Source organism: Bidens hawaiensis, unplaced genomic scaffold, assembly GCF_021521415.1.
Source record: "Bidens hawaiensis isolate Kalapana, Puna unplaced genomic scaffold, B.hawaiensis_p1.1 tig00010467_1, whole genome shotgun sequence".
In the NCBI taxonomy this organism is placed as follows: Eukaryota; Viridiplantae; Streptophyta; class Magnoliopsida; order Asterales; family Asteraceae; genus Bidens; species Bidens hawaiensis.
This window is the reverse complement of record NW_027491799.1, coordinates 587,517-614,571: the sequence shown is the minus strand read 5'-3', so window position 1 is coordinate 614,571 and position 27,055 is coordinate 587,517. Positions and strand designations below refer to the sequence as shown.

The 27,055-nt window shown below is 39.4% G+C and overlaps 2 protein-coding genes across 2 annotated transcripts; one reads left to right on the top strand and one right to left on the bottom strand.

Annotated features, from left to right (window-relative positions):
• Positions 1 to 8,512: 8,512 nt before the first annotated feature.
• Positions 8,513 to 11,575, top strand: LOC143535338 (exocyst complex component EXO70A1-like). The gene is made up of 2 exons (XM_077029620.1): positions 8,513 to 9,055; positions 10,129 to 11,575. The coding sequence occupies exons 1-2, from the start codon at positions 8,513 to 8,515 to the stop codon at positions 11,395 to 11,397; spliced, it is 1,812 nt and encodes a 603-aa protein (XP_076885735.1). The 3' UTR covers positions 11,398 to 11,575.
• A 680-nt stretch (positions 11,576 to 12,255) lies between these two features.
• LOC143535383 (uncharacterized) lies at positions 12,256 to 26,192 on the bottom strand. Its single transcript, XM_077029653.1, has 10 exons — positions 25,752 to 26,192; positions 24,981 to 25,136; positions 14,446 to 14,496; positions 14,095 to 14,364; positions 13,901 to 13,988; positions 13,665 to 13,742; positions 13,476 to 13,576; positions 12,756 to 12,926; positions 12,537 to 12,611; positions 12,256 to 12,312 (listed from the first exon to the last, which is right to left on the bottom strand). Exons 1-10 carry the CDS (start codon positions 26,190 to 26,192, stop codon positions 12,256 to 12,258), a joined length of 1,488 nt encoding a protein of 495 aa, XP_076885768.1.
• Between the last annotated feature and the right edge of the window lie 863 nt (positions 26,193 to 27,055).

Below are 27,055 nucleotides of genomic sequence, written 5' to 3'. Positions count from 1 at the left end.
CTTTCCCCGCCAACGAACGTAGATTTGGATACATCATTTATAAAAACATGTTTATCCTATTGTGATGACAAGAAATAAAAAACATGCTATAATATATGGATCATACGTGTACCAAGTACCAACATGTGGGTCATGTTAAGAAAACAAGCAACATTACTAGCAATCTTATATTCTTAAATTCAAAAGATATTATATGCTAGGTAAGTGCTCGGAATATAAAAGTTCTTTGGATCACAATTATTATACAGGGTGCTGTCGAGTTAGGTTTTAGACTTTTTGAATAATAATAATAATAATAATAATAATAACTAACAAGTCTAATTTAACAAGGGACTAAAAGAATTTTGAGAAAAGAGGAAAAATCGGGTTCCGTAGTTTTTTTAAAAAATAAATAGAGAGAGAATGAGAGAAAAAGGAAGGAAATTTTTGTTTTATTTTCATCCTTTCAAATTGAAAAAACTTAAAGTGAAAGTCTTTTGATTGCCTTAACTTTTTTCTTGTTTCCTTTGAATATGGGAACACGGTAGTTAATTAGATCTTTTACTTAAAGTGAAAGTCTTTTGATTGCCTTAACTTTTTTCTTGTTTCCTTTGAATATGGGAACACGGTAGTTAGTTAGATCTTTTCTTTTAACTTTCTTTTCACTTGTTAATTCCTTTTTTTATTTATTTATTATACTTGAAAACATGACCATCTTCAAAATTTTGGATCCCCAAGGTAAAGTCAAAAATATGGGACCTTACATTAGAAAATAAACATGTTATTTTTTGGCCCTTTATTTTGTTATTAGTCAGTGCCTATTAGGTTGTTATTTAGCAAATTAAACTATCATTATTATTGTACCCTATTATGTTGCTATCTTTTTTTTTCTTTTTAGAAAAAGTGGATTTATAAGCTGATTAAGAATAGTGGTTTTATCGTTGGTTAAGCTACATTAAAAGTTGTTTCATGTAAGATGACTACACATGATAATGCGTGTATTGACAACCAACATGTATCTATACCTTTTGCTTTTGACACTTTTGGTTTCCTTGCGCCTGAAGCTGTGGAGTTACTTAACCGAGTTCAACGGTTCATACATAGCAATGTTATGAATCCAAGATCATCCAATGTAGTCTGGCAATTCAAAAGGGGGTAGCGACACAACTTGTTGTCCGTTTACCTTCTGTTTCTATGTAATCACCGCCTTTCAAACTATTATATATGACTTCCAAATATAAAACATTTTTTTATTAATGTTTTGAATTATAAGCATTATAAATTTTAAAATTTCAGTCCTGTCGATATCAAGCCCTGGACAGTAGCCACGACTTGCTTGGCTCTAAAGACGCCCTGCTCGAGAACACAACGTAGTTTAGCTAAATCCCCACGACACATAAGTTTTAAACAATTAAAATTTGAAGCTCCTTTTTTGTTTTTCTTTTTTGTACTTCAAGCAAATGCCTTTTGTTTCGATATTTACTCAAGGAGATACTTGGGAGGTTTAATATATATACGAACAATCATTATAAATTTTCGAATGAATAGAAGATTTGGATTAATTTGAGACTGAATCGTTTGATCTTTTTGTCAAGGGCGAAGGTTAATTATCGCCCCCCCCCCCCCCTCCTGGTTTATGAAAATTTTTATACTTATCGAGTCCAGTCTTTCCTCGCGTTTTCGTCAAAGCTTTGTCGCTGCTTACGTTCCTCCTTCATCATAAGATCAAAATATCTCGATCCAATTTAGTCTTGCTCAACTTTAGTTAGTAATGAACACTAGCGGACCCATGGGCACAATGAAAAGTTCTAAAACGTTTTTTTTAGTTTTGTTATTAGGAAATAGTAAATAGATATATGCCATCCCAAATTAAAACGGGAAAGAAAATTAAAAAAACGTTTAGTGGTGGGGCCATCACATTAAACAAATGCCAAATTAAAAATTACCATCACATTTGCAAATGTAAATGGGAAAGAAAATTACCTATTTACTATTTCCTAATAACAAAACTAAAAAAAACATGGATTTTAATTAAAACGTGTAAATGAAAAGTTCTAAAACGTTTTTTTAATTTTCTTTCCCATTTACATTTGCAAATGTGACAACTAAATATGATTTAATTATATACATTTTAATTTTTTATACCATGTGAAATGTGCAAATATGATTATTTAGTTTTGTTTTCAGGAAATAGATCAATGGGTAATTTTAGTACTGTAATTTTAATATGCTACTTCATTACTTTCTTGCAATTTGATAATGGAGATTAGCATGCTATATACAATGCTATTGAGTAATGAACTTTTTATTTGATATGTCAACTATATTAAGGATTTTTCATTCATAGACTTCGAATGATTTTTGTTGATATAATTGTTACTAAAGAATGAGGTCTTGGGTCGTGTTACAAGGAGAAGACTCTTCTAGTTCAGATCTTATTCATGCTGTTGTGTGTCGTTTCTAATTGTTTGGTCATGATACTTGATGCAATCACAAGAACTCGTTATAGGGTTTACGAGATATGAACTCTATGACACTACGACGCTCAAGTCAGTTGGGTCCACATTATGAACAATATTTGTGATGTACATGTATGTGGTAGCATGTAGTGTTAGCCTAAAGGGGTAGAAAACAAATTGCTTAGCTGCTTAGCTGTTTTGAGAGACTAGATCTATAGAAATCTGTGTGCTTTAAACCCTGATGAACTAACCTCAATTTGGACTCATTCTATTCATATTAGGCCTACTTATAATGGGCTGACATGCCAGAATTAGGCATTTAGGTCTGTTTAGTTCATTAATAATGGTATGAATTGAGGTTCTTTGTTTATGCGTGAGTTAATAGTACCCTTTTTTTTAATTCCAAAAATAAATATTTATGAAAACAAATTTTAAGTTTTAGGTGCCATTTGCAAGAAATTTCAGAAATAGATGTTATAAACTAGTCGTTACGAGTATATTATGATAACACACGAGTAGCTTGTAAAGCCAATTAAAACATGCCACGTAGCCATAAACTAACCATAACAAACATGATCACTAATCGTTTACTCGCCACAATAAAGAAGTTGTATGCCTCGTAATCAACGTCCAAGCTAACCATGACGAGGTGTTTGTTTACCAAATACATCGAACCGATTAGTTTTACAAAAGCCTAACTGGAACGGTTAGTTTGAAAGCTTAATTAGTCGCTACGAGTAGCTAGTTTTTCCGGTTTAGATTTCCAAAACGAGTAGTTTATTAGTAGTAAATTTGTTGCGACTAGTTTAACCTTACAATCTACTTGTGGCTACTTGTTTTAGCGGTAATCCGATATATTTTAAAAATATTTTAAAATATATAAAAATATTATTTAATCCTTTATTTTTATGTCATTTAAAAAAAATTATTATGCCATGTCTCTATTTTATGTGATTCCTTATTTTTATATCATCTTTATTTAAAATCATATTAATTACTTTATTTAAAAATCAAACGCTTATTAATCAACTTTTGTAATAACTTAATGTACCTGTTAAATTAAAGAAACATAGTAAAGTATACTTAGTTAATACCGTTTAATCTATTTGTTTTTATTAAATTTGTTATTTATCTTTAAAGACATCCAACATACATTCATAATGGTTTTGAGCAACAGGTCAACCATGATCCATCGTTGTCAACCACCTATAACTGAAAAATCACTGTCATCCCACCATTGTTAACCCACTACCATCAATCATCAACAACACCACTTACTTCAGACCTTCACTTTAGGTTGCGGTTTAATTTTTGGTCAAGGGATTAGGAGTTTGAAAATTCGGTTCGGTTTGGTCCCGGGGGGATTAACCATGACCACGACCATACCCGAAGTTCGGTTACCATAATCATAAATTATGGATCGGTTTTTCTTTGTTACAAAAGATGAAATTAAAGTTATAAAATTTGAAAATAGAGGTACAAAAGATGAAAATAAAGATATAAATTTTGAAAAAGCATAAACATACAAGGTTTTGTTCGGTTTTAGTTAAAGTCGGGTAACGGAATCACATTAACCATAACCGAATTATCGGTTTTGTTTGGTTATGGTTAGTTTTGGTTAATTTTCGGTTAACATTTCACGTTTGATTTTCGGTTACAGTTTGGTTTTTCTCACCCCTACGAAGGATCATGGACACTTGAGTTGTTGAGTCTTGAACACCCTGACTTGGGCTCAATCCATGAAGCTGAGCCCGTAATCCGGCCCTATGACTCAGCCCACAATAACGATTCCAATTGCATCATAGGCATTACAAAAAAAAAGTTTTTTTTCTTTGTATTCTTAATTACTATTACGTGAATTATACCTGTTTACACAAATACCCCGACGATTTCTACTCGTTAAAACATAAAGGTCCACCAAGAATATCTTGAGTTGGCGCACCCAATTTCCTCACACTTTTATAACATGAGTATATAACTATATAGAAATTGGTGTGTTACAAAAAAGACACATGTTAATGTTTATCAAGTCGTTCTAATAACACATTTTTTACCACACCGTCCAAAAATCCTTAATCCGTCACTGATCTTTACAAAGAAGTCGTAACTAGAAAATAATAAATGTAATAACCGGTATCCGACGGTTATATCAGGTCGGATATAAGAGATTTTTGTAATCAATTATTTATAAGATTACGATTGCCAACATTCTTAAGCCCATGGCCATTTTATTACAAATTTTATTTTTTTAGTTTTCGTGATATAAGATTGAAATTTGCAGCTGTACATCACACGTGCACAGCGGATTGTGAGAGACATGTCAATGGCTCGTGGAGGAGAAGTAGCAGAATCTAAACTGCACCCTAATTATTTTGACAACTAATCCATTGTTACTCCCCATAACCTATGTTTATTTTCATTTGGGACCACAACTAATTGTTATTATCAAAAAAGTTAATGTATTCTTTTGTTTATAAGAAGTTAATACAACCTATGTTTACATTCATTTGGGACCACAATTGTTGTTATTGCTATATAAAAAGTTAATGTATTCTTTTGTTATAACTTATAAGCAGTTAATGATGATTTTAATCTCAGTTACACACTTATGATATATTTCTTTAAAAGTTAATGTTGGGGTTGACTTATTGAAACTGATTTTATATTTGCATGAGGTGATGGTTAAGGGTTGAAATCTTATGGTATTCGGTTTAAAACCTGACTCAAGAGGTTTTCCACAGTGGTTAGAGTGAGTTTCCTCCTTGATAGTGTTTATGGGTGAATCATTCCTGAAGCGTCAAAGTCAATATGAAATGTTGATATCCGTCTATTTTAACAATTCTCATGATTGTTTTGTCACTTAAACGCATCAAAGATAACAGTTACTTTGATAAATTTCAATTTCTTTAAATTTCTGACATGACTAACCTCAGTTTATAATATAATTCTAACACACCTAAATCTAAATTTAAACAACATATTTATATAATTCTTAATTTCTTATTATATAGTTATATTCCAAACAAAGTTCTTTATTGAAATAAATTGTATAACTATTAAGATGTATTTATAGTATGTTAGCATGAGTTCCCTCATCCTATAAGGACCACCTCAATATGGAGTTGAATAGGTCATAGTGATCTCCACGTGATAAAAAAAAAATTAAATTAAAAGAGTACAAATCATATCATATTTTATGATAAAATGATTTGTATATCATTAGTCATGTTATGTTAGTAACTGTATTGTGCATACTTATTAGTGATGTGTACAGATCATGAAATTGTACAAGGAAATGTTGATCTTATATTAATCTTCACATTCTCTTTTGCAAAATTTGACATTACTTAAAATAATTCTCTATATATCTATGCATTTTTATAAAACAGTAAGATTAATATTACAAATTACTCACCCTTAACTTGTAATTTCGGTAAACATCAACCTCCATTAATTACATAAATAACTCTACAACTTTTTGATATGGTAACCCTCATGTTTCATTAAGTTACACAAGCAATCCCACAAGTTTTGACATGTAATAACCAATACCGTAATAAGCTAAACCGATACCGACCGAGTTCTCGTCGCGTCCAAACGCGACAAGTACAAATTTAAAGTAACTAGTTAAACACTAAAAAGAGAAAGAGAAAGCAAATTTTTATTGTAAAATATGCGATATATATATATATATAATGAAAACCCACTTGAATTGTGAAAACCCTATATAACATTGTTTTTTTTTGGGTTTTTTTATACACGTAATATATGATGATACATTTAATATAGAACAACGAAAAATTAAAAAAAAAATTGTTTTGCTATTTTTTTACTAACTTTTATATATGTTTTAAGAAGAGAAAAAAAAATTATATTTATATTTATATTTTTTATTAGCTTTAATTGTAAACCATAAGATTTAAACTTTAATTAAAAACATGTGATTGAGAATGAGTTTCTAAATTTTTTACAATCAAGTGGGTTTAACCCTATATATATAAATATACATATATATTTTTTTTGTGTTATGATAAACTAACTATAAAAACACATAAATACACATTTCTTATTTATAAAAAGGGGAAATGTAACCTTTAGTTATTATAAAAACTGATTAGCTGTAGTTTACTCCCTCTCCACATGGCAATCGGGTTTTAAGGCGGAATATATTCTGGGTCCCCCTAATCCTATCCTTTCCTTTTCACCCTATTCATCCACTTTTTGTCTTACTTTAACTTTATCACAAAATAACATCAAATATTTATTACAAGACAAACTAACTTGTGTTAGCTTTTCCCCATTAGACTTAGTCCTACCATTCGTATATATCATATAATTATACTAAAAATCACTATAGTTTTTCTCTTCTTTTTAATTAAATAATACACTTTTATACTTTTGTCGTTATCATCTCTCTCTCCCACACTCACAACGACTTTCAGAAAATATTAGAATATTATACAATGTGAACATTGAAACACCAAATTTAGCTTTCCTGTATAATATTTTCTTCTTGTTCTACTCATAACCACTTATAACATACCATATAATTTACAAATTTCTCTCACATATTTTAAGAAATAGACTGAGAATGCTCTTATTCTTAACGAGTTAAAAAATAGCTCTAGCTCGACTAGTATGAACATTCGTGCCACGCTGTTTAAATTAAAATTAACATTTAACATTTAAACTAAAGCAAATTTCAAATTAAGCAGGCCTATAAACTTTTTAAAGGAACCTAACAACCTAAAGAATTGAGTTATAACTTTTAAACACCACCGTTCAAAAAAATAAAAAATTTCATATTCTAAAGTTTTGATGCAATTTAAATGAACCTAACAGCGAGCTTGTTTGAGAACGTGGCTCGTTGACAAACCGAGTTAGCTCATCTTGGCTCAGCTCGATTATAAATTACGAGCTGATTTCAAACGAGCTTCTTTCGATTCTTTCGATCTTTGTCTAACTAACTTTGAGCCGTGAACTTTATGAAAAATCCCATCTTTACGACACTTGCAACTTTTTACTCGCACCTTTTTACTTGCAACTTTTTACTTTCTTTTTGTGTTAGACTACTGCACTCTCAAAATTAGAGAGTCTCGTTGCCCCACTCTGGCTAGACTATGTTGTCTTAACCGGGCTCACGCTGACTTCAGAGTTTGGCTTGGGCGTTGCCCCGAGAACCCATACCGCCGGTTGCCACTTGACAGTCGTTGTGTCACCACATGAGCAGAACTCTCTGGTGTAACACACAGTTGGAGGAAAACCTTGATGGACTCGGGATCCCAACCGACAACCTCGCAAGGCATAACTCAAATTAGGGTTGTTCAAACCGCTCGCCGCTCGCTTGGAAACTGCTCGAAAAATGGTCGTTTGATTTCAGCTCGGTTTGGTAATTAGCCGTTCGGTTCGGTTTGAATGCAAGCCAAGCACGAGCAAAGGCTCGCTCATTTCGGCTCGTTTTGCTCGAATTATGTTTTATTTATTAATTTTAAATATTGTTTTTATACATGTAGATATAAAAATATATACTATTGTATAAAGTGTATAAATTTTTTCTCTTTTGTGTTAACTTCAAAGTTCAAATTTAAACCCTAGCATCTCATTTTATACCTACTTTCTTGTTAACTTTGAGTTTTAGACATTTTATAGTTGGAAGTTTAAAAATAGAGTTGAAAGTCCTGAATTAATGATATTTTTTAAAATCGAAAACTTTGTATGAAATCAAACAAAACCAAGCTGCTCGGCTCCAAACAAACCAAGTACAAGCATGAAAATATCGCTCGTTTATTCAAATTCAATCCGCTCGGTTCGACTTGATTTCAAACCAAACCAAGTATAAGCAAAGCCTCCATTCGATTTGTGAACACCCTAGCTCAAATCCTCAATTCCCAATATCCATCCAATTAAATATTACATATCTCTAAGTTGATATTATTTAAAATGCATATCTCTAACTTATTAATTTCAGAACCATTTGTATTTTACTTATTTTAATAACACCAATTCCTCCCTCGCATCGAAATCCTCTGTCACCACCTTCTTCACCACCAACCCAAAATTACAAAAATACCCTCATGGGATCACCGGCAAATGACGTCACCACCACCGCCGAACACACCATCTTCCGGTGGGACTCCACCGCCTCAGAAGACGCGAGAACACGCATGATATTCGAAGGCAATCGCCAAGAGATCAACAATTACCTACAAGCCGTTGATCAAATACAAACTTTATTAAATTCAGGTGACAAGTCAACGAAGGTCAACAACGTTATCCAGATCGCCATGGCTCGGCTCGAAGACGAGTTTCGTAATATTCTGATCGCCAATTCGACTCCGATTGAAACTGAAACGGGGTTTGAACCGGTTTTGACGCCGAGAACGACTCCGAGATCGAGCAGTTTTAATAAAAGTGAGTCACCGGAGAGTGAAGAGTCGATTTCGAGGATTAGTTCGGCTTCGTTTACGGATCGGAATGAGCGGAGTGTGACGTTTGCGAGCTGTAGATCTATGAATAGTATTCGGGAACAGGATCTGTTACCGCCCGAAAGGATATTGGATCTGCGTTCGATTGCGCAACGCATGATCGCGGCTGGGTATTTCCGTGAGTGCGTTCAGGTAGGGGTGGTCTTCGGGTTTCAAAATTTTAAATCTAGACCCAAAAGTCAAAAGTCGAAACCCAACTTAAATCTCTCTCATTGTGTTTTTGGTTCAAAACAAATATATATTAAAATTAAAACAATATATGTATTTTCACTTATAAGGTAAATAAATGATTAATAAAACCCGGAAGTTGAAACCCAACCCAAATCTCTTTCATGGTTTTTTTGGGTTCGGGTTTCGAGTATTCTAGATAAAAAAAAGACAAAAAAAAGCCTACGATGTTAAATAAAACAACATATGTTTTTTCACTTGTAAGATAAATAAACGACTAATAAAACCTGAAAGTCGAAACCCAACCTAAATCCGTCTCATGGCATTTTTGGGTTTGGGTTTCGAGTATTAAGATAACAGAAAAATAAAACAAGTCTACGATGCTAAAATTAAAATAGCATATGTTTTTTCACTTGTAAGGTAAATAAACGAATAATAAAATCTGAAATTCGAAACCCAACCCAAATCTCTCTCATGGTTTTTTTGGATTCGGGTTTCAAGTATTTAGATAACAAAAAGAGAAAAAAAGCCAATGATGCTAAAATTGAAACAAAATATGTTTTTTTCACTTGTAAGGTAAATAAACGAATAATAAACCAATATAATCTAATAAAACTATATACTAAAAACTATATACTAAAAGTAAGATTCAACAAATTAACAAAGTCTGGCCATAATAAAAATAAAAACCCAACAAAATTGTGTTTAATCTGCCGTGATTAAGGTATTTGATTATGGTTGCTTTTAGTTGTAAATCGAAATAATTAATAAACAAACAATAAAAAGTTGATCCATGATAGGTGGAATGAAAACTGTCGATCTTGGCCAAATTCCTATAACCTCGGCGGCTAAGCATTAAGGCTTAGCCTATTATACTTAAAAATATATCTGGTATTAAAACTAAAAGTTTATTCGGGTAGGTTGACTTGAAAAACAAAATTCAAACCCAAGAATTACTTGGTTCGGGCTAGTGTTTTCCTCGGTTCGGTTTTTCATTTTGGGTTTCGGTTAAAAGTGACGGCCCTACGTTCTTTCAGGTGTACGGAAGTGTACGGAAGTCCGTTGTGGATGGAAGCTTCAAAAAGCTCGGTGTCGAGAAACTAAGCATCGGAGATATCCAGAGACTCGAATGGGAGGCGATGAACGCGAAAATCGGCAGGTGGACACGAGCTGCGAAAGTGTGTATCAGAGTGTTGTTCGCTAGTGAGAAGAAGCTATGCAAACAGATCTTCGAAGATCTCGGAACATTAGCAGCTGACGATGCGTGTTTCATCGAAACAGTTAAATCTCCCGCGAATCAGCTCTTCAACTTCGTCGAAGCGATTAGCATTAGCCGAAGATCGCCCGAGAAACTGTTTAAAATATTAGATCTACACGATTCGTTACTCGAGTTGTTACCCGATATTGATGATGTGTTTGATTCAAAACCTGCGGAATCTATCCGAATTCAAGCGCCCGAGATACTCTCTAGACTAGCCGAGGCTGTGAGAGGAATGTTGTCGGAGTTCGAAAATGCAGTCCTTCGAGAACCGTCTAAGGTTCCTGTTGCGGGAGGTACTATTCATCCGTTAACTAGATATGTTATGAATTATATAAGCTTGATTTCGGACTATAAGCAAACGCTAGGGGAGATAATAATATCGAAACCTACAACCGGGTCTCGACACTGTGATATAACCGCTCCGGAAATGGACTTCACGGAGCACGAAGAGCAGCCGCCATTAACCCTCCATCTGATCTGGATCATAACAATACTACAGTTCAATTTAGAAAACAAGTCAAAACACTACAAAGAGAATTCGCTCGCGCAGTTGTTTATTATGAACAATGTGCATTACATTGTTCAGAAAATCAAAGGATCACTAGAGTTACGAGAAATGATCGGTGATCAGTTTTTAAGAACTCTCACGAGAATATTCCGGCAAGCCGCAACGAACCACCAACGCGCCACGTGGATTGGCGTGCTACATTGTCTGAGAGACCAAGGGTTGCACTCGACTGGGAGCTTCTCGTCTGGTGTTTCGAAGAGTGCGTTAAGAGAAAGGTTTAAGTCGTTTAATGCTATATTTGATGAAGTGCATCGGACGCAAGCGTTGTGGCTAGTACCTGACGAACAGCTTCGTGAAGAGTTAAGGATTTCGATACTGGAGAAACTAATACCGGCTTACAGATCGTTTCTCGGGAGATACAGGAATCATATTTCGGAGAATTATATTAAATACTCGGTTGAAGATCTTGAGAATGGTGTGTTGGATTTGTTTGAAGGTTACGCTGTTTCTCAGCACTCTAGAAGAAGATCACAGTGAGAGGTTCATCAGGTTTTACTGTAGGATACAATTCTTTGATTATTTTTCCTGTTGTTTGTTCATCTATTTATTCAGATTATCTTGTTAATCGAAATGCATACTCGTTATAACTTCATTTACACGTAACATTAACCGGTTTTCCTCAACTTCGTAATGTTAATTGCTTCTTGCATAATTATTATACATATAACATATATGATCATTTATGATAATACAATAGGTATGTTTTTTATTTTTTAACATATAGTTTCTACTAAATTGATGCACGAATCACAAAAGTCGCAACAACAATCTAGAAACTCGAGACAAGCGAGCGCAGTGCAAAGTTTTGTGATAGCAAGGGCACATTAGTCGTTCTTGACTCGAGACCAAGTCTGCATCAAGCACCTCCAACAGACCCAACTTTCCATGAAACCGTAGCATGATGATGCAGCCTTAATCACCATTTTTACAGCTTCGTTTAACTTTACATCGTCAATTCCTGGAGGTAGGTTTTCGGCTGTGGCCTTTAAGTTACCAAATCCAATGCATATATTCCTTAAGTATATCTTCTGGTTTGTCGGTTTTGAATGTTTCTGCGAAAGTGTGTACTTGAAGTTTAAAACATCATATCTTTGACTTATAATGATAACTAATTAGTAAAATGATGTATCCTTAGATGAATATATACCTCATCTAGTAGAAGTGAATTCACGTTCGGATTTACTCTGTTGTTCTGAACTAGAATCATACGCGTGTACTCAGAAGGAATTCCTCTTTGTAAGCTCATTTTTGCAACCTAGCATTGATGTATGATGTGGAAAACATGTGGGTTGCGCGAGTCAGGTAACATATCAAAACATATAACTTATTTATAGGTCAACCAGGCCAGGTCATAATGTCATATTGAGCCAATCTGTCATCACTTTTTTTTTCCTTCAATTTTCATATTTTATAATTTTATTAACATTTACTGTATTTAGTATGATTAATGATTATAAAAACTATATTATTCGTATTAAAATAATAAGATTATTTTTTTAAGCGAATTTGAACCAATTTAACCCGTTTGACTCATTTGACCCGTTATTAATTAAAACAGGTTGAAATGGTCAAATCTCAGTATGGTGTGAATAGAGATCAAGAAATAATAATGAAACCTTGTCTTCCATATGTGTGTTTTGTTCCAACCATGCATGTGCAGTGAGTATATCCACCTCTATCCTAGCACATACCTGCAAATGGAAACAAAATGTGACATAAAAAAATAATTAAACACGTTATTGAACTTTATGCCAATTAAGATAAAAATGCAAAATATTTCAAAAGATGGATTAAAAAGCATAAATTGGAGATTAAAATACAGTTAAACTTTTTACCTTTTCCAAGTGTATGTCTGTTATGTTTCTCACTTTAACATCAATCACACAAGTATTTAGATCGGCCCGTAAACCGCTAGCTTTCACAAACTCAGGGAATTTTCCTTGGTATCGACCCGTTACAATTAACGGGCTTTCAGATAACAAATCTGGAATACCAGACGGGTACAACTGCAAGAAATAAACAGAAGAGTAAAATGCGGTTTTCGTCCCTGTGGTTTGTTCAAATATGCGGTTTTAGTCCAATAGTTTCAAATTTCCGATTTTTCTCCCTGTGGTTTCATTTCACTTGCAATTAGACCCGACCCCACTAACCCCGTAAGTCTAGTCGTTAAACCCATCAACGTGCCCCTCATGTGAAGGGCAATTTTGTCCTTTTTCTCCCCAAATAAACCCCAGCTGTAAGTCGAAAGCCCCCCTCACATGAGGGGCTGGGTTGTATTTGGGGAAAAAAGGACAAAACTGCCCTTTACGTGAGGGCACGCTAATGGGTTTAATGACCAGACTTAATGGGGTTAGGGGGTCGGGTTTAATTGCAAGTGAAATGAAACCACTTGGACGAGAATCGCAAATTTGAAACTATTAGACTAAAACTGGAGATTTGGACAAACCACAGAGACGAAAACCGCAGTTCACTCAAAACAGAAAGAACTTACAAAAAGGAGCTAAATTATAAAAAGACGTAAAAGCCCGAATTCAAGTAAATAATTACAAATGCACCTCATATGATTCAAGATTTTGTAATGCATCAAGGATTACATTTGCAAGCATAGGAGACATAGCCTTATCTAACAGCCGTTCCATACGATCACCAACTGAATCTGCCACGAACATTATTTGTTAAAATCAGATTTAAGATTGATGGGAAAAACACAGTACTAAAACCTCGTTATGTTGCTAAAAACTGACCTACATCACGTGCAGCGTCATAGTATCCCCTTCCAAGATGTGCAAGCGTTTGCAGGAAATATTGATTACAGTATGAACCTGCAAATGAAAAACTCACTTTCAAAACAAAGTGCATATATGCAAATATTTGAAAAGAATACTAACTAAAAAGATTTAAAAAACCGGACCTATGCCAAATGTGTAAATTTGGGGAGAATTCATGCCTCCGTCCACGAGGCTAAATTTGATCATATTACAAATATCTTTTTCGTCTTCAACCGAGCCATCAGTAACAAGAAAGATAAGAGGAATTGACTCATCAGTCTTACCAACCATGTCAAGTGCCTGAATATTAATCAACATCATCAGAACATAAATCTTGCAATATTATAATTTATACCAACATTAAAAAAAATAAAAATTGTATAAGTTTGATTTGTAACCGTAGTACCTGTTTCAACGGCGACATAAGGTTTGTACCTCCGTCTGCAACCAAGTTTTCCCACATCCATTCAGTTGCATTTGTGATCGTTTCTTCGGTTGCCAACTCTAATGAAGATGAAAACGACTGAGTATCTTCGTTAAACGCGATGATATTAAACGAATCTTCATGGTTAAGCTTTGAGAGGGAGGCTGCTATTGCGTATTTTGATTGCTCAAGAGGGGTGTCGCGCATGCTCCCACTTATGTCCAGTAAAAATATCATTTCCTTTCTGAAAACCTAAGTTGATAAAAAACAATAATATCGATCGCAAATCAAAGTTACCAGAATCATCATCAATTAATATTGTTCATAACTGACCTTGTTATCTTTGTTAGTCCCGGGAAAAAGATAAAAGCAAAACATGTCTCTCTGATCCAAATCATATACAGATGGATGTTGCAAGAGCAGACCGCCTATGATCTCATTCGAGCATACCTCCACACAACTAATCGAACCCGTTAGATTTATTACATGTAGAATTTTTAACCTCTTTACGTATGTATAGGTCGATTTTGGTTGTGTTTTTAATCTAGAATGGTTTAAATGGGACAAATAATAATTTAGCTGAAAATGAACGGGTAAAACGTGTCGATTTGGGTTATGTTTTATTAAGTAATGTTAGCGCGACGAACAAGTAAAAGACATAAGATCCGAGGTCTTACAGAATAAGCAAAATAGAAGTCTTGAGTGGACCATTTCAGAACTTCAGCCTCATATAAGAAGCTTGCTTCCCCAGCTTGTTGTTGCACCTCCTTTCAAATAATAATAATAATAATAATAATAATAACAATAATAATAATAATAATAAGAGTAAATTGCGGTTTTCATCCCTCTCCGAATCTGCGGTTTTAGTCCAATAGTTTTAATTCTGCGATTTTCGTCCCAATGGTTTCATTTCACTTGCAACCCACTAACTCCGTTAAGTCTGGTCGTTAAATTCATCAGCGTGCCCCTCATGCGAGGGGCAGTTTTATCCGTTTTCTCCCTAAATAAACCCCAACCCTAATTCGCAAACCCCTTCGCGTGAGGAGCTGAGGTGTATTTGGGAAAAAAAGGACAAATTTGCCCCTCACGTGAGGGGCACGCCGATGGGTTTAACAATCAAAATTAACGGGGTTAGTGGGTCGGGTTTAATTGCAAGTGAAATGAAACCACATGGACGAAAATCGCAGATTTGAAACTATTGAACTAAAACCGCACATTTAGACAAACCACATGAACGAAAACCACGAAAACCATAGTTTACTCTGATAATAAATAAAGATGTTTAAGATTATGAGAATAAATATTTATTTTTTATTTTTCAAAATTATTTATAACTTTATCCAGTTTTTGTGTGTTACCCTAAATAGATATAAGAACAAAGTTAAATACATGTATTAAACTTTAATAATGGCATAACTTAAAGGGGTGGCTTGCAAATCTACATGTAATCATAGTTTCAGTACCAGAGTTTACATTTAGTGACACTTTTTCTATTTTAGGAGTTGTTTTGTCCAAAGGTAAAACATATGAGGGGAAAGTGAATGGCACATTGAGGCAGGACTCATCATCTTGATACAACAGTTTTTGTGACCATCTGAAGAGGTAGGTCCCAGCAGAGCCCAGTTGGACCCGCAAGACTCACCTTAAACAGGGACGTCTGCGCAGAGACCAACTGGATCCGCAGGACCAACCATGCTCAGAGAAGTGACGTCCTTACGCGCAGTATGCAAGCTGGTCCCGCAGGAAATGCCTCCCATGGTGGACTCCGCCTGTTCCCGCAGCCTCGGATACAAGCCATGAGGGAAGGCCACCCGCGCAGCATGGCTACACGCACTAGGCACTTAACTCTCCCCAGTGTCACCTGAAGGAATGAGCAAAGGCGGGAGGGGGAAAACTCCCGCCTAAATGAGCCAGTCCGTATGATGGAGGATCTTTTGTGTGATACCTGACGAGGTACAGACAAAAGATCTGACCAAGAATGCGACAGCTCACTGACAGCAGCATGGCAGACAGCACGCCACAGCACTGTGACCAATAGCCGCCGCCTACCCACCAACTCCTGCCATACCACGTGCCTAGCCTGTAGTTGGCAGAAGAGGAAGAGTGCACGACACGCCTGCTCTGTGTCAGCCGCTACCTATCCACCACTCACAGGCAGGGCACGTGCATAGGTTACAGTTGGTAGCGTGTTGGGCCGGCTAAACCCCTTGGAAACCTACCTTCGGCTATAAATACCACAAATGGTATGATCATCTCATCTTATCATATCTTATTACATTATCATCATAATATACCTGATATCTGCTCTAGCAATCTCTTAATATACTTTTATATTTAAAGAGCAATCTAGTCTGATTCTCACGCCGGAGGGTGGTCACAAGGAGGAACCCCCCCCTTCTCAGTGACGAGCTCACGGTGTCTGTTTTGCAGGTTATCAGAAGAACCATCTTCCAAGGGTCTAACCCCTCGTGGGAAACATCTCTCCAACCCCCAGGTTACCAGTAACCTGCCCGGGGTCCGGTTAGTGTTTCTTCATTGGCGCCATCCGTGCATAAAGCTAGAACTACAATTTTCACCAGTTTTTTCAAAACTTTATACAAAAGATGGTTAGAGAAATTCCGGTAACCACAACCCCAGCTATTGGGGGGAATACCGGCAACACAGTTTTTACAAACACTACTCCGGCTACCGAAGCCGGAGCAAGTGAAGTAAATTTTACGAACACTACCCCACTTACTAAAGCAGGGGCAAGTGCAGTAAATGACCGCCTACTGGGATCCACCGATACCCAGTTTGAAAAACGAAGACTCCCCCGCCAGACTCTCGACGAAGTCAAGGCATGGGCGGAGGCACGACAAAAGGAATTCCAGGCTGAGTTGAACGAACGCTTGCGTTCCGTGCAAAAGGCCGACGAATTCGAATACTGGGAGGATGACTCGGAGGAATCCGACTCCGACGCGAACCCTCGTCATAAGGCAAAAGGGAAGCGTAAAGAAACGGAAACCCAACCGAAAAGGCATTTTGGACAAGCCTTCAAACCAAAAAGCATAGATGGAAGTCCACGAGACTTCTCTAAAACGTTCAGACCAAACGTTACAAATGCAGGAACGTCCAAATTTGCAAGGGACATTGCTGAAGCAATTGCCCCGAAAAGTGCTAAACAAATGCCTAACATAGGCACATATGATGGCCTATCTGATCCAGACGATCATTTGAACAGGTTCATAGCGGGGGCAACCGTTAGCAATTGGACGGAACCCACGTGGTGTTACATGTTCCAAATGACGCTAGTGGGGGCTGCTAGGGCTTGGTTTGATCGTTTACCGGTTAACCACATTTACGACTGGGCAGACTTCCAGCAGAAGTTTAGCCAACACTTCAGCCAGCAGCGAAAGTATACCGAGGAGCAATGGACAATCCTCAAATGCATACGGGAAGAAGATGAATCTCTGCCAAACTTCATCACTCGCTTCAACTCGAAGAAGTTAAGTTTGGGCAATATCAGCGAGGATCTTGTTCGCGCAGCCTTCATCCAGGGCGCGCAGGACCCAGAGCTTATCCGGACCCTAACGGGTAAAGATGGAATGCCATCCACATGGGATGGCATCATGACAGCAGCAAAACGCTATGCGGAAACGGAGAAGCAACTGGGTAGAGACCTTCCGCAGAACACAAACCTTTACACCCAGAGGACGAGAGAGGACAACGTCCTCACCGCCCGATTGAACAAAAAACGGAAGCAAGGCATTTGGCAGTCAAGGGTAAACTTTGACACCTCATCCGGCTTACAGCACCGATTGGGTGAAAGGGATAATGTAAAGCCGCACCGGAACCCCAGATGGACGCCACTTACCAAAAGCGTCACTGACATATTTGCTACTGAAGAGCTCCCATGGCCAAAGCCTCCAGAAATCCGACATCGTCACGATGCTGATCGGAGCAAGTACTGTGACTATCACAGAACAAAAGGCCACAACACTGAAGAATGCATAGACGTAAAAGACATGGTCGAAACATTCGTCAGAGATGGGACGCTCGCGCACCTCGTGGCGAAATAAAAGCTAAGCAGGCAGGCAGGTGCGTGTGGAACCACGGCTGGGGTAAACACGAATAAAAAATCAGCTTCAATAGAGACTACATGCTGCGTAAAGAACGAGGTCCCGAAACAGGTGCGTGTCGGCTCGATGGCGCTCCCATCCCAACAACATGGAAGGGAGCTCATTTACACAGTTTGCATGTAAATCAATTCCAATTTGTAAAGAAAAGGCCAAGAGCCACTTCTAATGGAAATGATTCTCTCTAGAACATCGAAGCTGATGATTTTACATTTATACTTTTCTGGACACTAATATGCCGGTTTTCACCGCATAATTACGTGAAATCATTGCATGGGAAGGCGGTCCTACCCGCACGAACCCAATAACGTAACAAACCTTCACGCAGGTCAGTTGAAGGGGAAAAAGTTCAGCACCCAAAAATGAAAGTGCCGGTCTATCCGCATGAATCATTAAGGAAACTGAATAATAACCTGTCAACAACCGCGCGTCGAACGGTTAAAACTATCCAACACTGGTGACGACATTCACATTACGTGAAGTCGTTGCGTGGGAAGGCGGTCTTACCCGCACGAACCCAATAACGTGGCAAACCTTCACGCAGGTCAGTTGAAAGAGTTCATCCCATTAAATGAAAGTGCCGGTCTATCCGCATGAATCATGAAAGGAAAATGAACACTAACCTATCGACAACCGCGCGTCGAACGGTTCAAAACAAAATTCTTAAAAAGAGGAGAAAAACCTACACGCAGGTCAGATAAGGGTAAAGTTCTGCCATCCTACTAAGTGCAAGTGACGGTTCTACCCGCACAATCACGAAAGAGGAAGCAAAACTTCACCTATTATCAACCACGTTCAAAGGTTAACTTATCCTCAAAAGATGAGAAAAACCTACACGCAGGTCAGATAAGGGTAAAGTTCTGCCATCCTACTAAGTGCAAGTGACGGTTCTACCCGCACAATCACGAAAGAGGAAGCAAAACTTCACCTATTATCAACCACGTTCAAAGGTTAACTTATCCTCAAAACATGAGAAACCTACACGCAGGTCAGATAAGGGTAAAGTTCTGCCATCCTACTAAGTGCAAGTGACGGTTCTACCCGCACAATCACGAAAGAGGAAGCAAAACTTCACACCTATTATCAACCACGTTCAAAGGTTAACTTATCCTAAAAAAGTAAGAAAAACCAGCACGCAGGTTAGATAAAAGTTAAAGTTTAGCCATCCTACCAAGTGCAAGTGACGGTTCTACCCGCACAATCACGAAGGAGGAAGCGAAACTTTAACCCACTATCAACCACGTTCAAAGGTTCTTATTCTGAACACTTGGAAAATTGCTAATTTAAACATGCAAGTCATAAGTTTATAAAGCAAGGAACCCAAAGAAGGAAATAACAGTCTTATACGCAAAAAGATTAATATTTCAATGATGTATTACAACAGTGGCCGGGTAACTACCCGCCTAAAAGAAATCTATACAAAGCTAAGTCTATCCTAGCGGTGGGAAGAGATCTTCAGGATCAGGCTTCAGGGCCACCTCCGCTTGGACCAGCACCGTCTGAGCGTGGCTGCCCAAGGAAAGCCTTAAGGATGTTTAGCCCATCATCAGCAGCAGCAGCCTCATTCACCTTCTCCACCACTGGATGCGGGAAGGCAGCGTACTGGTTCACAGCTTGGTCATAAGCAGCTTCAGTATTAACATTGAATAAAGGGAAGTTGGAGGGCGGAAAGCCTCTCTCAGCAAACCCTAGACCAAGCAGGAAGCCAGTCTTCTCCCCATCCTCATGAGAAGCGTTGAGGGCTGCGCTCATCGCATCGTCATAAGAGGTCTCTGAAAGGACCCGACGCGCAACCTACAAAAGAATACAAGTTTAGAACATTTTCTAATTACGAGCGGAAAGCGTAAAGAAAAAGATAAAGATACCTGAGGCAACGCTTCTCGAAGCAGCCATTGGAGGGTAGCTTGACTTTCTTTGTAAGCACGTTCGGCTCCGTTTTTATCAAGGTTGGCAAGTTGAACTTCCTTGGCGGCAGCCTCTTCGACGCTTTTGAGTTTCCTTTCAGTGCGGTCAAGCACCCCCCTCTGGTCAAGGATCTCCTGCAGCTTCTTGGCATCTTCCATTGCCAAGGCGTCATGAGCATGCTGAAGAGCCTTTAATTTGCATTTAAGCTGCTCATTCTCTTCGCGAAGTGGCTCAGCAACAGCTTCAGCCTTGGCAGCCCTCTCAGTTGAGTTTCGCGCAGTCTCCTTGGCCAGCCGAAGCTGTTCATTCACAGCTTGGGCAGCCTTGGAGCGGGCCTCGAGTCGCGCCTGGACTTCAACCTCGAGGGCCTTGAATGCCTTCTCCTTCTCGGCTGCGGCAGCGGCCAACTGCCGGTTCTCCTCCCGAAGAGCCCGCGCTTCAGATATATCTTTGGCGCGAGCTGCTTTTAACTTGTCGTTTTCACGACAAAGCAGCTCGACGCGGGGCTGCGTTCGGGCCTGGAGAACCCGAAGCTCATTGGTTAGCCTACCCTCTTGGTAGCTAGCCATGGCTTCCCCCAACGCACCATGAGGAGCAGCGTGGCGAGCCCAGTCCACGCACTCCACAGGGGTGCGAAGGGTTGTTCCTCGGCGTATGTTCCATCTTGGAACATACACTTCATTGGAATCCGACACTGCAAAAGAAACAAAGGCAGTTAGGAAAAGATGATAAAAATATATAAGGGAAAAAGAACCCTACGTACCTGTAGGGTCAATAACAGGCCGATAGCCGCCAAACCCATCACCTGAACCTAAAGGAAATCCATCCAACAGGTCAGGCAGACGGGAAGGTGGCATAGATCGGCGGGAAGCCTGGCGCATACCTGATGGTCCGGCCGTCGGTGCCGGTGGCGCAGGTATAGTGGCAGCCGCTGTGGTAGCCATGTTTGGCGCCACCTCCTCAGCAACAGTAACCGCCGGCTCCGTGAAAGATGCTGTAAAAATTGCACTCACGGCCGGCGGAGACACCTTCTCAGCTGGAACAGCCTCAGGAAGGCTGGAACCAGCGGAAGCAGGCGTAGACGCCTGGGTCGACGCCTCGGGAAGGCTGACCGAGCCTACCGTCATTGGCGGGGGAATACTTGCTCCAACTCCACCCTGGAATGCGTCAACATCCACACCTGCACAAGCAAAAGTGTTAGAAAAATTTATTTGAAACAACAAATCTAGACAAGAATTATGGGGGTACTCACGGGGTTTCTTGAGCTTGAACGCACGGACGAGCGGGGGCGAACCCGATGGAGCCGGCCTCTTGACACCGGTAACCGTCGTCGTCGCTGCCTCCCCGGAGGTAACACCTGCAGCCTCCGGAGCGGTGGTCTCCTCACCACCGGGCTTCCCCGCCACCTCTGCATTATCTGACTCCGAGTCAGATAGGATTACCGGGTCGGCCGTAGAGGCCACCTTCTCCTTGCCCTTCCCGACGGCAGCCTTTTTCTTCCGCACCAGTGGAGGACCTTCTGCGGATTCCTCAGAAGAAGAAATGTCATGAACTCCAGCAGCAGGCACAGCATTGAGAGGTTCAGGGTAGAAGATAGGCTTACCTGGCCGTCGGAGGCTCAGGATCTCTTGGCCTGGCGGGTAAACCTCCACGAACCGACCCGCGGTCTGCTCTAAGATGGGCAACTCGTTCTCGTCCAGAGCACGAGTACCCATCCGCGCGGGACCATCTTCCTCCCGCGGGTTCAGGAGCGACTGAAGATCGTTCCCCTCTGAAATCAACAAGAAAGTTAGTAAAAATCGAAGTCAGCAAAATGAAACAAGACGTACCATAAGGGACAGAGTTCGAACCATATTCAAGGACGATCGGAACCTTATCCGCATTCGCCGCCTTCCACACCCGGCTCATCCCCAACATCACCATCGCCGACTCCGGAAAACGGAAAACTGGGGACTGGACCCGGGAAATCTTCGAGAACCATTCCGCCTCCTCGTAGTTAAGGGCGGGAAGGTTCGGAAGCGCCTGGCCATTCTTGAACTTCATGGCGATGGGGATGGCGCGAGCGGATATGAAGAAGAACTCTCTTCTCCATGAGCGAAGACTCCGCTCGGTGGTACAAATCTTTAAATCCTTGATACGGGTTGTAAGAGTGTACCACCCTTGGATGCACCTCCATGTATAGAAGGTCATCAGGCGATCAACGAGGGGCTCAAGGCCCAGTATCCGGCACACCCACTCAAAGTGCCGGACCTTGGCAATGGCCATGGGGTGCACCTCTGTCAGGTGCACACCGTGCCTCTCTAGGACACGGTACACAAACTTTGTCAACGGAAACCTAAGGTTCCCGTAGACAAAGAATGCAGCATAAACCCCGATCTTGCCACTAGGGGCATCGTACACAGTATGGTGGGGTTCAGGAAACTCAGGCTCGAGAAACTCGAGCATGAACTTCCTGATGATATACTGGTACAGATCGACAGGAAGAGAGCACTGGCATTCGCCAGCAGTTTTCTGGTCATCAGCATCATGAGAAGACATGGTGGAAGAAAGACGAAAAGAGATTTCAAGGTAATGCTTTACTGAACAGAAAAATTCGCCGGAAATTACTTGAGAAGAGATGAAAGTGGAAAGTGTGAATTGCAAATAACCCTCTCCCCCTTTATATAGTAATCGCAATTAATGCGGTGAATTTAATGCGGAGGAGAGAGAAATCAAATGTGCAATGAAACTATGACACGTGGCAAAAAGCAAGCTGGCAACAGCTGTTGAAAGGACGTGTGCCAGTAATTTCGCGGCCACGCGCCCGAAAAATCGCTCCCACGCGCCTGAAAAAGCGACTGGAATGACCATGTTCTGTCACGTCACCATAACTTCCTGCACGTCCTGACACAGTCAGAAGAAACCGTCGCACGACGTTTCAGAGGTTTATCTTTTCACCAACTCTTCGAATTTCAAAATTCAAAATTCGAAAGTATTAAAAAAGTAAGCGGGAAAATACCCCTTACCCCTTGGCAAGCAAGTAACCGTAAGACGGATGCGGGTACAGTGTAAAGGCAAAACCCTTCACATACCTAGCACCCGCAGGGAATTGAAGCCAAATAAACCTTGGCAAACAAGTAACCGTAAGCCGGCTGCGGGTACAGTGTAAAGGCAAAACCCTTCACATACCTAGCACCTGCAGGGAATTGAAGCCAAGAACCTTGGTGAACAAGTAACCGTAAGACGGATGCGGGTACAGTGTTAAGGCAAAACCCTTCACATACCTAGCACCCGCAGGGAATTGACGCCAGGAATACCTTGAGAGTAAAGTAACCGTAAGACGAGCGCAGGTACAGTGTTAAGGCAAAACCCTTCACATACCTAGCGCTCCGCTGGGAATTGAAACCAAGAAGGATCTTCTGGGCAATGCTTGCGGAAACGGAAATAGCATCCCCGCATAGCGGGAACGTCGAGAACTACGTTGTTTGAAGCTCCAGGATGGAATTGGTGGTTTTAACATAATTGATCACTATGTTCAAAACTACCAAAACCTCATGGAGAATCCACACAACTGGGACTCAATGCTCCTGACTTGCGAGGAGATTACAGACCTACCCGCATCATACCCAAAGACCAAGCAGGAAACTCGGGCATTTCTGCAAGTGACAAGGACTTCCCATGGAAAACCTTACAAAACCCTTTTCAAAACCCTTTTAAGTCCAAAAGTTCACCTCACTTTATTAAACACGCATGAGAAGAACATTGGACTGGGGGGACTTGAAGAGGTAGGTCCCAGCAGAGCCCAGTTGGACCCGCAAGACTCACCTTAAACAGGGACGTCTGCGCAGAGACCAACTGGATCCGCAGGACCAACCATGCTCAGAGAAGTGACGTCCTTACGCGCAGTATGCAAGCTGGTCCCGCAGGAAATGCCTCCCATGGTGAAGGACTCCGCCTGTTCCCGCAGCCTCGGATACAAGCCATGAGGGAAGGCCACCCGCGCAGCATGGCTACACGCACTAGGCACTTAACTCTCCCCAGTGTCACCTGAAGGAATGAGCAAAGGCGGGAGGGGGAAAACTCCCGCCTAAATGAGCCAGTCCGTATGATGGAGGATCTTTTGTGTGATACCTGACGAGGTACAGACAAAAGATCTGACCAAGAATGCGACAGCTCACTGACAGCAGCATGGCAGACAGCACGCCACAGCACTGTGACCAATAGCCGCCGCCTACCCACCAACTCCTGCCATACCACGTGCCTAGCCTGTAGTTGGCAGAAGAGGAAGAGTGCACGACACGCCTGCTCTGTGTCAGCCGCTACCTATCCACCACTCACAGGCAGGGCACGTGCATAGGTTACAGTTGGTAGCGTGTTGGGCCGGCTAAACCCCTTGGAAACCTACCTTCGGCTATAAATACCACAAATGGTATGATCATCTCATCTTATCATATCTTATTACATTATCATCATAATATACCTGATATCTGCTCTAGCAATCTCTTAATATACTTTTATATTTAAAGAGCAATCTAGTCTGATTCTCACGCCGGAGGGTGGTCACAAGGAGGAACCCCCCCCTTCTCAGTGACGAGCTCACGGTGTCTGTTTTGCAGGTTATCAGAAGAACCATCTTCCAAGGGTCTAACCCCTCGTGGGAAACATCTCTCCAACCCCCAGGTTACCAGTAACCTGCCCGGGGTCCGGTTAGTGTTTCTTCACCATCTAATTTTAACATGGATAATGGATCCACCATAAACCTAATGGAGCAAGTAAAATAAAGAGCTTTAACTTATAAATCTTGTTATGTTCTCACTTATAAATGCGTAAAACATTTTTTACACGTTTATAAGTGGTAACAAAGTCAACCTGGGGAATTTTTAGGGTGTATGTGTTGCGTTTCATCATAAACCCGTCTTTTGCCTTGGCTACTCGATCCGAATCTTTTTCATCGTTAGGCGGCATAACTAATTTGGTGAAATATGATCTCTTGGCGGTCTCAACATCAACGTCTAGTAGTAAACCCTGTTAGCGAAACCATAATTAATCTTTTGATCAGTGCTTAATTACGAAACTTTTATACTTTAGGACACAAGAAATCACTTCAAATAGTATACACGCTTATTCCATATATAACTAGTTGTAAACGCATAATCCATATAGATATTTAGTACATACCAATTGTAAGAATTGGGTATGAACTTATACCTGTTATTTTAAATGTGACATGTAAGATGGTTTTTTCACCGTCTTTCTTTCCCTCAGTTACATGTAATTATCTTTCATGCACTACGTAACTGCATATGCAACACATACTTATCTACTTAATGTTAATAACTATTCGTTGAACATGTTTCATGTAGACATATAGTGGTGCAGAATTGACTAGCGACATTAATATAAAAAAAGTATTTTTACATTTATTTAAAAAATCAAATGGTAAATTTTTAAAAACTTTAGAAAAATTATTTATGTTAATAAAAATTAAAGTAATAAAAGGGAAGAAAAATAGTGGCACGCCTTGTTCTGCGGTTGGTGGCGCAGTGATGAAGGAAATTAACGTCTTTTATAACACGTAAAAGTCCAGGTTCAAGTCTTAGGAAGTAAGAAATTTATTGTTTAAAGAAAAAAGAAAATTACCTGCTCGCTCATGGGAATCGCGATTCGACAATCACAACACGCACTCGCAGTCACGCAATGCATGCGCCACACACCCGTAAGAATAACAAACGCAGTATCCAAACAGCAGTCCACATTCATGGAAACCTCATGCATATGAAGAGGAATCAACGCAGGCGGATTACAACGCCCGTACATGTGCGGCTGGTAGCTTCGAATATCTGGATTATCCACAATATCCGGATCACTTATCATTGCATATACCATTGGTGCTGTTGGATGATGATGCTTATCTGGCATCCGGAATGATGAGGTGGATGATAGTTGTGATTGTAACGTTGGACATTTGGTCATTGATGGTGGCTTTGGTGGTCGCATTGGAGGACCGTGTTTGCCGTAGTATATACGTTGGGATAGTTTAAGTCCTATGTTAACTGACTTTGAGAACTCGTTGGTGGTCATTTGTGTTGTTATGAGTGTCACTTGTGTTTATTGGCTTGTTGAAATAGGACAGCCAAATGAATTTATATACTTTTTGAAGTTGGGTTGGTATAAGTTCGGGTGAGCAATAATCAAACCGTTAATCGAAAGCGAATTGAAAACTAATGAAAACGAACTGAAATTAACGGAAAACCAAATTAGCCAAAAATCGGTTACGGTTTTTTGTGTACACTTAGTTGACCAAATTAACCGAAACAGAAGAAAGCGAACGGATATTAACTGTAAACCTAATTAACCGAAAAGAGTTTACGGATTTTTTTGTGTACCCTTAGTTAACCGAATCAACCAAAGGCGAACTTAAATTTACCAAAAACCGAATTAACTGAAAAGCGGTTCCATTTTTTTTGTGTGTACACTCAGTTAATCGAAACCAAATTGAAAAATGAACTGAAACTAACTGAAAACCGAATTAATATAAAATCGGTTACGATTTTTTGTGTACCTTCAGTTAACCAAATTAACCGAACCTGAACCAAACTATTCATATTTTCATATATGCCTAGCTTTTATGCCTCTATTTTATTTTATTTTATGTATTTATACCTCTGTTTCATGTTACATGTTACGCTACTAATGTTTTGTGTTTTGTGTTTTGTGGATAACCTTTAATTTGTGTATATATAACACTTTGTTACATAAAATATTCAATTAATTTTTCATTGTACCTTTTGTGGTGATCATCAATAATAGGTATGTTGATAATTAAGTGTTCAAAACTTCAAATCAAATAATCATGTGTCATGTAATAATATTTGGTCTATAAGATAAAAAGTATTCCTATTTAGCGCTAGAGGCATCTATACACAAATTTATAATTCATCTAA